The sequence below is a fragment of the Salmo salar genome, chromosome ssa02 (genome assembly GCF_905237065.1).
Source record: "Salmo salar chromosome ssa02, Ssal_v3.1, whole genome shotgun sequence".
Taxonomy (NCBI): domain Eukaryota; kingdom Metazoa; phylum Chordata; class Actinopteri; order Salmoniformes; family Salmonidae; genus Salmo; species Salmo salar.
In genome coordinates this window covers 85,288,445-85,302,308 of record NC_059443.1, presented here as the reverse complement: position 1 = coordinate 85,302,308, position 13,864 = coordinate 85,288,445, and the positions used below count along the sequence as shown (strand labels likewise).

At 39.8% G+C, this 13,864-nt stretch overlaps 1 protein-coding gene across 1 annotated transcript; it reads right to left on the bottom strand.

The window, feature by feature from the left end:
* Positions 1-5,186: 5,186 nt before the first annotated feature.
* On the bottom strand, positions 5,187-7,298 carry LOC123732462 (zinc finger protein 180-like). Its single transcript, XM_045711629.1, has one exon. The coding sequence runs from the start codon at positions 7,180-7,182 to the stop codon at positions 6,427-6,429; it is 756 nt and encodes a 251-aa protein (XP_045567585.1). The 5' UTR covers positions 7,183-7,298; the 3' UTR covers positions 5,187-6,426.
* Between the last annotated feature and the right edge of the window lie 6,566 nt (positions 7,299-13,864).

Below are 13,864 nucleotides of genomic sequence, written 5' to 3'. Positions count from 1 at the left end.
AGTCTGGTAAGATCAGGGGGGACTAGAGGGAAAAACTAGATCAGAACAGCAGAGTCTGGTAAGATCAGGGGGGATTAGAGGGGAAATCTAGATCACTTTTACTCCACACATAGGGACACATACAAAGCTCTCCCTCACCCTCCATCTGGTAAATATCAACATAACTCTATCCTCCTGATTCCTGCTACAAGCAAACCCTGAAACAGGAAGTACCAGCTCAATAAGGAAGTGGTCCGATGAAGCGGATGCTCAGCTACAGGACTGTTTCACTAAAACAGACTGGAATATGTTCAGGGATTCATCCGGTGGCATTGAGGAGTTTACCACATCAGTCAACGGCTTCATTAATAAGTGCATGGACGACGTCGTCGCCACAGTGACTGTACGTACATACGTATATATTTGAGACTGTTCGACCAACAGCCTATCGATCGAACAATCGACTAAATGGGGTCAGCCATTATAGCCATTGATTCCTGAAGAATAGAAATTATAAAAGTACATGAAAGTTCACATGTTCAAGGAGGAATTTCTGCCAAAAAGAGACATTAAAAAAAAAAAAGTGTAGTTTTTTTATGTTCAAATGCCTCTCCTGTGAAATAGTGACGTGCGAAATACACCCAGCTTTCTGTAACGGATCACAGGTGACCGACCGGCTAGATTCTGTCTTATGTAGCAACATTAGAAATTGTGTTTTTAACATTGGATAAAAGTAGAGACTCAGGGCTAGAAAACTCAAGGCTGTAATCGCTGCCAAAGGGGCTTCAAAACAAAGTATTGAGTAAAGGGTCTGAATACTGTTAATGTGATATATCAGGTATTTTTTAGGGTATTGTATGTAGATTGATACGGGGGGCCCGGGGGGGGGATTGATTTAATCCATTTTAGAATAAGGCTGTAACGTAAGAAAATGTGGAAAGTCGACTGAATGGGGTCAGTTATAGAAAGACCCATTTACTATATAGCTATTGATTCTTGAAGAATATAACTTATAAATGCCTCAAATGTTTCGACTGTATTACCCCCATCAGAAACCAAAACATGAGCTCGTATAACGCCACTGTTCATAAACAAACACTGTATAGCCTCAATCTGCTTAAACTATCATTATGACATCATGGATGAATTCTAGAATATACTATATAGCCTAGAAATCTGGTTAAACTATCATTATGACATCATGGATAGCCAGTCTTTGTATTCATAGTGTAGTGAATTCAGGGGGTAGCCCTGAGCTGGACTCAAACCTGGGTCCACTGACTGTCAAGTCAACACCTTATAACTGTTACACCAAGATGTCTGAACTTCTTAACGAGGTCTCTAGGTTTTGGCTTAAGGTTGCTACAATATCTTTCTCTATGAATTTGAGAGTGGTTACATTTCTCCAGCCCCCATCCCCCAGCTGTTTACCAAACCAAGTCTCTGGGCTGCCATTTTGTTGCTGTTTAAATCCTAGGTTGCCCTTTTAAAAAAGCCACATCAATCAACCAACCAATATGCAGTCCAAACAATAACAAAGCTGTCATTCCACCACTGTTTTGGTAATAAGATGAGGGATGGGGCTGGAGAAATGTAACTAGTCTCAAATTCATAGACAGACCTACGGATGCAAGGACTGACCATCCATGATATCAACATTATAGTTTTAACCATGTTGAGGCTATACAGTGTTGATTTACATTGTTTCTAAACATTGGAGTAAAAAAAGCTTATTTGGGGTACAACAGTTAAACTAAGCTCATGTGTTGTATTCTATTCCGTGCTTCTACACCTGCATTGCTTGCTGTTTGGGGTTTTAGGCTGGGTTTCTGTACAGCACTTTGAGATATCAGCTGATGTAAGAAGGGCTTTATAAATAAATATGATTTGGAAAATGTTATTTGATATTCTTCAAGAATCAATGGCTATATATAAATAATTTAAAAGTCCAAATATGGATGTAGCAATTGCAGATTTCCCCTTTAACACCAAACATCAGTTAAACAACTGCAGAGTTTGTGCCTCTGTATTTAAGACAGTACTTACTAGTGTTAATCAGGGAACGGTTTCTCAAAACCATCTTACAGGAAACTTCATCGTTAGAACCATTGGACGCCTTAAGATGCGTTTGGGAAACCGGGTCCAGATATCCAGTTTCCTCTACTTCTTCCTCCTCCTTTTTCGATGTAACAGTCATCTCCCCCTCCTCCTCTTTCACTCCAAAAACGGCATCCTCGTCTTTCTCTTCTTTTACTGTAACATCCTCCTCCTCTTTCACTCTGAACGAGTCTTCCTCTTCTTTCACTGAAATGTCTTTCTCTTCTTCTTTCACTGTAACAGCCTCGCCCTCTACTTGTTTTTGTATTGTAACAGCCTCCTCTTCCTCCTCTTTCAGGAGAACTTCTTTCTCCGTCCAGGAGATCTCCTCTTCTTTAGCAGGAGGAGAGTAGCTTAGTGAACTCATGGTCGGGGATGTTAGCTAGCTAGGCTAATGCTAACTTAACCAGCCCGCTAGCGGACTAAAAACAACAAAGTAATAATGGGATAACTAACTAGACGACAGAAGTGTGTTTAAAACAAAGTGGCTCTACGAAAGCGTCTAAAGAGCTTTATTGGTTCGGCTATTTTGTCTAGCAAGCTACCGAGGTGGCTGACTAACTGTTGTTGCTGTTGAAAGAAACGTTCCGTCCACTACATTATACGTCACACTTGCAGCATTACCTTAAATTCCCAGACCGCCATCTGCTAACTGGAGTGGGTAACGCAGTTGAGTAAAATGTATAATTTAATTTTCAGACAAAAAGTTAAAGGGTAGGAAGCATTCGTTTTTACCCACTGTGGTTAATTACTTAGTAGCTTAGTTGTAGTCACGATCTGGTTTCCTATGAGTATAAACAGTTATGTTTTTGCGTTATTACTTATTTATTAACTTATTTCCGAATATCTTCTAAACCGCCCACAATGCACTATTTATCAACGTCATATTGATTTACTCTGTCGTATGCTAGCATCAGCCACACACAGAGGTGTACATGTACTTAAGTAAAAATACTTTAAAATACTACTTACGTCGTTTTTTTGGGTATCTGTACTTTACTTTACTATTTATTTTTTTGACAACTTTTACTTTTACGGCACTACATTTCTAAGAAAAAGTATGTACTTTTTACTCCATAAATTTACTCCTGACACCCAAAAGTACTCGTTACATTTTAAGTGCTTAACAGGATCATCTCTACTGCCTCTGAACTGACGGACTCACTAAACAGAGAACATCCCTGGTCATCCCTTCTGCCTCTGATCTGGCAGACTCACTAAACAGAGAACATCCCTGGTCATCCCTACTGCCTATGGTCTGGCAGACTCACTAAACAGAGAACATCCCTGGTCATCCCTACTGCCTCTGATCTGGCAGACTCACTAAACAGAGAACATCCCTGGTCATCCCTACTGCCTCTGACCTGGCAGACTCACTAAACAGAGAGCATCCCTGGTCATCCCTACTGCCTCTGATCTGGCAGACTCACTAAACAGAGAACATCCCTGGTCATCCCTACTGCCTATGGTCTGGCAGACTCACTAAACAGAGAACATCCCTGGTCATCCCTACTGCCTCTGATCTGGCAGACTCACTAAACAGAGAACATCCCTGGGCATCCCTACTGCCTCTGACCTGGCAGACTCACTAAACAGAGAACATCCCTGGTCATCCCTACTGCCTCTGACCTGGCAGACTCACTAAACAGAGAACATCCCTGGTCATCCCTACTGCCTCTGATCAGGCAGACTCACTAAACAGAGAACATCCCTGGTCATCCCTACTGTCTATGGTCTGGCGGACTCACTAAACAGAGAACATCCCTGGTCATCCCTACTGCCTCTGATCTGGCAGACTCACTAAACAGAGAACATCCCTGGTCATCCCTACTGCCTCTGATCTGGCAGACTCACTAAACAGACAACATCCCTGCTGCCTCTGGTTTGCTTAATATGAGGAATTTGAAATTATTTAGACTTTTACTTTTGATACTTAAGTATATTTAAAACATTTGACATTTCACATTTTAGTCATTTAGCAGACGCTCTTATCCAGAGTGACTTAGAGTAGAGTGCATACATTTTTATTACATTTTTAAATACTGTGCCGAATACAGCAGGTGTAGACCTTACCATGAAATGCTTTCAAGCCCTTAAAACCAAGCACTTTCAGACTTTTCCTCAAGTAGTATTTTCCTGGGTGACTTTCACTTTACATTTTCTAATAAGGTATCTTTACTTTTACTGAAGTATGAGAATTGGGTACTTTTTCCACCACTGGCCACAACCCATGCTCTGCACGACTGTGTGGCAAAAGATTTAACTAACCCAAGATAGACTAGAGCCTGTCATTTCCAATGGGACATTCCTGTGGCAAAAGATTTATATAACTAACTAGATGTATATAACCCAAGATAGACCAGACCCTGTCGTTTCCAATGGGACATCCCTGCCGGCTAAACCCTCCCCTGACCCGGACGACGCTTGGCCAATTGTGCCCCATGGACCTCCCGGTTGCGGCCGGCTGTGACAGAGCCTGGACTCGAACCCAGAATATCTAGTGGCACAGCTAGCACTGTGTTGCAGTACCTTAGACCACTCGGGAGAAAGGTTAGAATTATTTAAGGTAATGTTTTAGGCATTAGGGTTAGCAGTGTGGCAAAGGTTAGGTTTCAAATCAGATTTGTTGGTGGTACTAACCTATGCCTCTTAAGGAGAAAGTAATCAAAAAGTAATCAGATTACATTACAGTGTTTGGGAAATCCAGCAGTTACTTTACTGATGATACTTTTAGACAGGTAACTAGAAACTAACAGATTACATTTAGAAAGTAACCTACCCAACCCTGGATACAGTATATAGGTCTCTCCATGGGTGGGAGATGGACATTTAAGATGATCAACACTCTCTTTATATTACTGACTTGTTGACTGATTGATCCATTCATCCTTCCATCCCTCCTCAGCCTTCCTCTCCTCTGAAGACCCAGTGAGGGTGGAGCTCAGTCAGAGAGCTGTTGAGGGACTGGTTAGGAAGAACACTTCTACAGCCAGAGAGGTGAGAGGTCACACATGGCTTAGATGGTAAATATTTATGTCCCCTTAGCGGTTCATCACGTCAGCAAAAGGGAATATGTTCCATCATCTATGTTTATTTACATTAGTGCAAATTGTCCACTGATATTGGTGTAATTTCTCACCCTTTTGGCTGTATGAAAAGTTAATATCCCCTCATGCACATACATTTGTTCTTTGTTATTATGAAGGCAATTTGTGTAAAACATACTTTTCCCCACTCATTCACCTTGTCTCTTTACATTGGTTATGCTGACATGGTGGCCTGACTGCGTCCAGACTGTCATAGTCGGTGGCCAGACTCAAATTCCGAACACAACGCCCATCCCGGCAGATCTAAACCGAATGCAGCTTGGAGTGATCGGATGACAGATGTCACAATTAACTGTGGGGTGTAACTGAGGCCGTAGATGCTCCATATCCATTACTTTGAGTGTTTCTTTCTGTTTTCTGCTGTCAAGAAATGGAACAGCAAGGCCACAGAACATGACATAAGCAGAGCTGTGGGAGACCACCTCAAGCCCCTGGTAGAGCCGGGGGTGGTGTTTACCACTCCACCACACCTTCAGCAGGCTGGAAATGTGAAGTTGATCTGTTTGATCCATTTGTTTGTTTCAGTTTTCAGTAGTTGAATCATTTGACGTATTGTTGATTTCAACATTTTTCCTTTTCAACAAAAATGCACTGAATTGGTCATAAATTGACATTGGATTCATTGAAGTCGGTCATTGGGTTAATTTGTTTTGCAATATATTAAAATGAAATCAAGCTTTATTTATACAGCACATTTCAGACATGGACGAATAAAAACAATGAAATATGAAAATAAAAACAAAAGAGGATCAAATAAACTAAAATAGTAAAACAAAATAACCGTTTTTTTTGTTAAATCACATAAATAGTACTCTTTCAATTCAGAGCCTGGATTTTCCCCTGATGAGGCTAATATCCATATCATTCTGAAATCAATAGAACAATGGGCAAACATTTAGGGTTCTACATTGTGACATTATTAATTAAAATACTTCTACTACAATGTTAAAACATTCTACATTGTGACATTATTTCATTGATATCATGTAAAAACTTAATGTATGAATTTTCTGATGTTTAATCAGAGATCTTTTATCAGATTATCTCTTGTCACATTGATCACAGCTATGTGACTTCCCTCCTGTGTGTTTTATGGTGTGATTTTAAAAGTCCTGACAAAACCAAACTCTTTCCACAGTCAGAGAAGTTGTTCGATTTCTCTCCTGTGTATTCTCTGATGTATAGTCAGCTGACTAGATTCAGTAAAACTCTTCCTACATTGATCACAGCTATAAGATTTATCTCATGTGTGTGTTCTCTGGTGCTTAGTCAAGTTACTAGACTCAGTAAATCTCTTCCCACATTGATCACAGCTAAATGGTTTATCTCCTGTGTGTGTTCTCTGGTGCTTAGTCAAGTTACTAGATTCAGTAAAACTCTTCCCACATTGATCACAGCTAAAATATTTCTCTCCTGTGTGTGTTCTCTGGTGCCTAGTCAGCTGACTAGATTCAGTAAAACTCTTCCCACAATGATCACAGCTATAAGGTTTCTCTCCTGTGTGTATTCTCTGGTGTACTATCAGGCTGCTTAAGTGACTAAAACTCTTCCCACATTGATCACAGCTGTAAGGCTTCTCTCCTGTGTGTATTCTCTGGTGTGATTTTAAATGTCCTGATATAAGAAAACTCTTTCCACAGTCTGCACAGTGGAAAGATTTCTCTCCTGTGTGTGTTCTCTGGTGTATAGTCAGCTTGCTAGATGTAGTAAAACTCTTCCCACATTGATAACAGCTATAAGGTTTCTCTCCAGTGTGAATTCTCTGGTGTGCGTTTAGTGATTCTAATCTTGAGTAACTCTTCCCACAGTTTGAGCAGTGGAAAGATTTATCTCCTGCGTGTGTTCTCTGGTGTATAGTCAGACGGCTAGATGTAGTAAAACGCTTCCCACATTGAGAACAGCTATAAGGTTTCTCTCCAGTGTGAATTCTCTGGTGTGCTTTTAGTGAATCTGATCTTGAGTAACTCTTCCCGCAGACAGAGCAGTGGTGAGGTTTCATCCCTGTGGGTCTCTGCTGGTATTTGAGATGTTCTGATGTGGAGAGACTCTTCTCTGCCTCGTCAGCTTCATGTTGAGGCTCCCCAGAGGATCCAAGATAGTCCCGTCTCTCTCCTGTGTGAACAACAAAATCAGACAGATGGTTAAAGGCCCACAACAGCGAAAATCCACTGTTTATTTTAGCTAAAAGGTGATGCCCATGATGTTGTGTACAACAATTTACGTAAATGCTTTTACAAACTTATTTGACAATTGTCTTAATAAGACAGTCAAGTGAGCAACAATAGACATATTTAGTCTTATTTTTTTCCTATTAGCAGTATAGTGGATGATTCTAAGTTCTGTGTTGCTATTTACGATTTCTGTCAGCAAAAATAGCCTCCATTTCCAGGTTGCTTATGAGTACATTTCACATTACTTTTGGATTATAATTGTAAGGCTCGTTTGAATGTCCTGCTTAATATAACGTTTGTGTTATTGTTGCAATTCAACTGCTTTATACTTAAAAACACTTCTACTTCAACCGGTAAAATACTCTTTGGCTAGCTTTGCTGCCATCCTGTCAATGAGCGTTAGCATTCAAGCTAACAACTGCTGCATCCAAAATAGGTATTTTGCATCTTTCACAACCAAATGTGACCCACCATCTCTATTCAGTCTTATGTAGCAACCTTTTAAATTGTGTTTTTTTTACATTGGATAAAAGTACAGACTGAGCTTCTAAACGGCGTATCATAATCTGTAGTTGGAGGAAACATGGGGACAAAAAGGCATTCAAACATTTTGCTGTGATTTTCACACTTGCTCTACATTAATCCTCAGGAAACATATTATTTAGAAAAGGAATACTTTCACCAAATTGTCTAAATGGATTCTCTGAACATTATCTCACCAGGTTCCCCCATTAGGCAAACCATTAACAGTATTACATTGTCTATTGTTGTATAGCTACAGTGCTGCTCTTTGTTCACGCCCATTCAGCATCTTTCACAACCTCTAGAGTCTTAGACCCGCCCATCTCTTAAAGAATTCACATTGGAACATGACAATGTGGCCATGTGATAAAGCAGTGAGGCTTAAAAAAACTAAGAAAATATCTCAACAATAAAATACTTTATTAACTTAAAGTAGATTACAATTAGGAAAAACCTAAAACACAAGAAGGTCAAAACAATATCTAGACCTATATATTCTTTATTTAACCTTTATTTAACTAGGCAAGATGTTTACCTTGTCAGCTCGGGGATTCGATCTAGCAACCTTTCGGTTACTGGCCCAACGCTCTAACCACTAGGCTACCTGCCGCCCCGTCAGATCATCAGATCCTTTGAGTAACTTTGGTTATGATATGAACAAATGTATCTAGCCTGAAAGCATATTTTTTCTGCCCTTTGTACCAGGACATGTAATGTCCATGGCCTTTACATGTAATGTCCATGGTCTTTTCATTGCAAAAGTCCTGATCTTAAAAAGAGTGTAGTGTATTTGTATGGTGTACCATCTCTACTATTATTATAACCTCTTGAGGTTCTGCTCACCTGAGTTGTATTTGTATGGTGTATCATCTCTACTATTATTATAACCTCTTGAGGTTCTGCTCACCTGAGTTGAATACCTCATTGTATGTGTAGACTATACTATTTACCAAGAGAGTTTACATCTGTATTTTTCTTAGCTGTCTATTTACCACCACAAACTAATGCTGGCACAACACCACACTCAACGCGTTGTACAGGGCCATAAGCAAACAAGAAAATGCTCATCCAGAGGCCACTCCTAGAGGCTGGTGATTTTAATGCAGGAAAACAGAAGTCAGTTTTACGTTATTTCTACCTGTGCAACTAGAGGGGGGGAGTCTAGACCACCTTTACTCCACACACAGAGACACATACAAAGCTCTCCCTCACCCTCCATCTGGTAAATATCAACATAACTCTATCCTCCTGATTCCTGCTACAAGCAAACCCTGAAACAGGAAGTACCAGCTCAATAAGGAAGTGGTCCGATGAAGCGGATGCTCAGCTACAGGACTGTTTCACTAAAACAGACTGGAATATGTTCAGGGATTCATCCGGTGGCATTGAGGAGTTTACCACATCAGTCAACGGCTTCATTAATAAGTGCATCGACGTCACAGTGACTGTACGTACATAAGTATATATTTGAGACTGTTTGACAAAAACAATCTTGGTCGACCAACAGCCTGTCGACCAAACAATCGACCAGTCGACTAAATGGGGTCAGGCATTATAGACATTGACTCTTGAAGAATTTAACTAAAAATGCCTCAAATGTTTCAACTGTATTACCCCCATCAGAAACCAAAACATAAGCTTGTTTAACGCCACTGTTGGTAAACTAAACACTGTATAGCCTCAATCTGGTTAAACTATCATTATGACAATATGGATGGCCAGTCCTTGTATTCATAGTGTAGTGAATTCAGGGGGTAGCCCTGAGCTTAACTCAAACCTGGGTCCACTGACTGTCAAGTCAACACCTTATAACTGTTACGCCAAGATGTCTGAACTTCTTGACAAGGTCGCTAGGTTTAGGATCAAGGTTGCTACAATAGCTTTCTCTATGAATGTGAGAGTGGTTACATTTCTCCAGCCCCCATTCCTCAGCTGTTTACCAAACCAAGTCTCAGGGCTGACATTTTGTTGCTGTTTAAATCCTAGGTTGTCCCTTTAAAAAAGCCACATCAATCAATCAACCAATCTGCAGTTCAAACAATAACAAAGCTGTCATTCCAAATTCATAGAGAGACCTATGGATGCAAGGACTATCAATAATTTAAAAGTCAATATGGATGTAGCAATTGCAGATTTCCCCTTTAACACCACACATCAGTTCAACTAATGCAGAGTTTGTACCTCTGTATTTAAGACAGTACTTACTAGTGTTAATCAGGGCCCGTTTTCTCAAAACCATCTTATGGCTAAGTTCATCATTAGAACCATTGGACGCCTTAAGATGCCTATGGGAAACCGGGCCCAGATATCCAATTTCCTCCTCTTCCTCCTCATCCGTTTTGGATGTGACAGTCATCTCCCCGTCCTCCTCTTTCACTCCAAAACCTGCATCCTCCTCTTTCTCTTCCTCCTCTTCTTTCACTGTAACGTCTTTCTCTTCTTCTTTCACTGTAACAGCTTCACCCTCTACTTGTTTTTGTATTGTAACAGCCTCCTCTTCCTCCTCCTCTTTCACGAGAGCTTCTTTCTCCGTCCAGCAGGCCTCCTCTTCTTTAGCAGGAGGAGAGTAGCTTAGTGAACTCATGGTTGGAGATGTTAGCTAGCTAGGCTAATGCTAACTTAACCAGCCCGCTAGCTGACCAATAACAACACCGTAAATGGGATAACTAACTAGACGACAGAAGTGGGTTTTAAACACAGTGGCTAATATACAGGAAAGCGTCTAAAGAGCTTTATTGGTTCGGCTATTTTGTCTAGCAAGCTACCGAGGTGGCTGACTGTTGCTGCTGTTGAAAGAAGCGTTCCGTCCACTAGATTATACGTCACACTAACAACATCACCTTAAATTCCCAGACCGCCATCTGCTGACTGGAGTGGGTAACGCAGTTGAGTAAAATCTATATTTAATTTTCAGACAAAAAGTTAAAGGGTAGGAAGCATGAGTTTTTACACACCAATGAAACAACACAGTGTGGTTAAAGACTTAGTAACTTAGTTGTAGTCACGATCTGGTTTCTTATAAGTACAAACAGTTATGTTTTTGCTTTATTACATATTTATTAACTTATTTCCGAATATCTTCTAAACTGCACACAATGCACTATTTCTCAACGTCATATTGATTTACTCTGTGCTACCGAGGTCGTATGCCAGCTCATATTCACAATTGTAAATTTACAAACAAAACACCACATTTTCTTACCTTACAAAAAGAAATTGAACTGTATTTTAAGACAATTAAATACAGTACTAACAAAAAAGCTGTTAGAATTATAAATGTATGTATGTCCCTTAAGGTATTTGTGTAATGTGATATTATACCCTCTGGCCCCGCCCCTAGCCCAATTGTCCTTTGTAAATTATTTATATATACTTGTGTTCCCACATGTACTTCCTGTATTGATTTGTTGTTAATAAAAAAAAAGAGGTTGTATATAACCCGCCCACAATGCACTATTTCTCAAAGTCATATTGATTTAGATTTTAGATGCACTATTGTAAAGTGGTTGTTCCACTGGATATTATAAGGTGAATGCACCAATTTGTAAGTCGCTCTGGATAAGAGCGTCTGCTAAATGACTTAAATGTAAATGTAAAATTTACTCTGTCGTATGCTAGCTAATCAGCCACACCCAGAGGTGTAAAGTACTTAAGTAAAAATACTTTAAAGTACTACTTAAGTCTTTTTTTGTGGTATCTGTACATTACTTTACTATTTATATTTTTGACAACTTTTACTTATACCGCACTACATTTCTAAGAAAAATGATGTACTTTTTACTCCATAAATTTTCCCTGACACCCAAAAGTACTTGTTACATTTTGAATGCTTAACAGAATAGAAAAATGGTCCAATTCACGGACATCAAGAGAACATCCCTGGTCCTCCCTTCTGCCTCTTATCTGGCAGACTCACTAAACCATCTGGTTTGCTTATTATAAGGAATTAGAAATTATTTTAACTTTTACTTATGATACTTAAGTATATTTAAAACCAAGCACTTTCAGACTTTTCCTCAAGTAGTATTTTACTTGGTGACTTTCACTTTACATTTTCTAATAAGGTATCTTTACTTTTACTCAAAATATTTCTACAACTAACCCAAGATAGACCAGAGCCTGTCGTTTCCAATGGGACATCCCTGCCGGCTAAACCCTCCCCTGACCCGGACGACGCTTGGCCAATTGTGCCCCATGGACCTCCCGGTTGCGGCCGGCTGTGACAGAGCCTGGACTCGAACCCAGAATATCTAGTGGCACAGCTAGCACTGTGTTGCAGTACCTTAGACCACTCGGGAGAAAGGTTAGAATTATTTAAGGTAAGGTTTTAGGCATTAGGGTTAGCAGTGTGGCAATGGTTAGGTTTCAAATCAGATTTGTTGGTGGTACTAACCTATGCCTCTTAAGGAGAAAGTAATCTAAAAGTAATCAGATTACATTACAGAGTTTGGGAAATCCAGCAGTTACTTTACTGATGACACTTTTAGACAGGTAACTAGTAACTAACAGATTACATTTAGAAAGTAACCTACCCAACCCTGGACACAGTATATAGGTCTCTCCATGGGTGGGAGATGGACATTTAAGATGATCAACACTCTCTTTATATTACTGACTTGTTGACTGATTGATCCATTCATCCTTCCATCCCTCCTCAGCCTTCCTCTCCTCTGAAGACCCAGTGAGGGTGGAGCTCAGTCAGAGAGCTGTTGAGGGACTGGTTAGGAAGAACACTTCTACAGCCAGAGAGGTGAGAGGTCACACAATTCTCCTGTCTGGTGTCCTGTGTGAACTTAAGTATGCTCCCTCTAATTCTCCCATCTCTCTCTCTCTCTCGGAGGACCTGAGCCCTAGGACCATGCCTCAGGACTACATGGCCTGATGACTCCTGGCTGTCCCCAGTCCACCTTGTTGTGCTACTGATCCAGTTTCTGCATTCTGCCTGCGGCTATGGAACCCTGACCTGTTCACCGGACAAGCTATCTTGTCCGGGTCCTGCTGTTTTCGACCATATCTCTCTCTACCGCAAAGAACATACATAAGCAGAGCTGTGGGAGACCACCTCAAGCCCCTGGTAGAGCCAGGGGTGGTGTTTACCACTCCACCACGCCTTCAGCAGGCTGGAAAAGTGGGATTGATCTGGTTGATCCATTTGTTTGTTTCAGTTTTCAGTAGTAGTAGATGAATTAGATGTATTGTTGATTCAAACATTTTCATTTTCAACAAAAATGCACTGGGTTGGTTGAAAAGTGATACTAAACTTTCATACCATGCACTATTTTCATATTAAGATGGACCAAGATATGTGTTGCTTTTGCACATATTTGTGCATTGATTTTGCAAAAGTCTGATTGGTCAGTCATTGGGTTAATTTGTTTTACAATATGTTCAAATTAAATCAAGCTTTATTTAAATGTTACATGAAATGTAAATATGATGAAATATCAAAACCAAATGTACACCCATTTGTTAATATGTATTAGCAATAATTATATTAATGAATTAATTATGAGAAAAATGTATCTTTTGTCAGGCTGAATGTTTGAAATATGAGGTGATTTGAGTCATGCTTCTTCAGTAGTGGAATAAAGACAATTAGCATTTGAATGTTGTCAAGAAATACTGGAGTGATGTAGGATTGTTTATCAAATTGATTATATACCAACTTATTATACTGTGTCCATGTGTATAGGCTGCAAGTACGTTGAAATGAAGTTGTTTTCAAGTCATTGAAACAACGACCTGAAAATATATTTTTAAAACAGAACGTATATTGAACGTCAGGCATAGTCTATTTTCAACGACATGATGCTAGGTGGGATATCCCTAATGTCAAAACACAGTTTTAACGTGTGTAAATCAATAACCAATATGCAAAAACAGTTTGGGATTAATTGAAAACCTAAACATAAAATGTGCTATATACACAAACATCTGCCACAATAGTCATATTACTTATATTTTTTAAATAAACGAGCACCTTATAAA

Excerpts from the sequence above, each read along its gene's own strand:
- LOC123732462 (XM_045711629.1), bottom strand. The coding sequence starts at position 7,182 with ATGAAACCTCACCACTGCTCTGTCTGCGGGAAGAGTTACTCAAGATCA.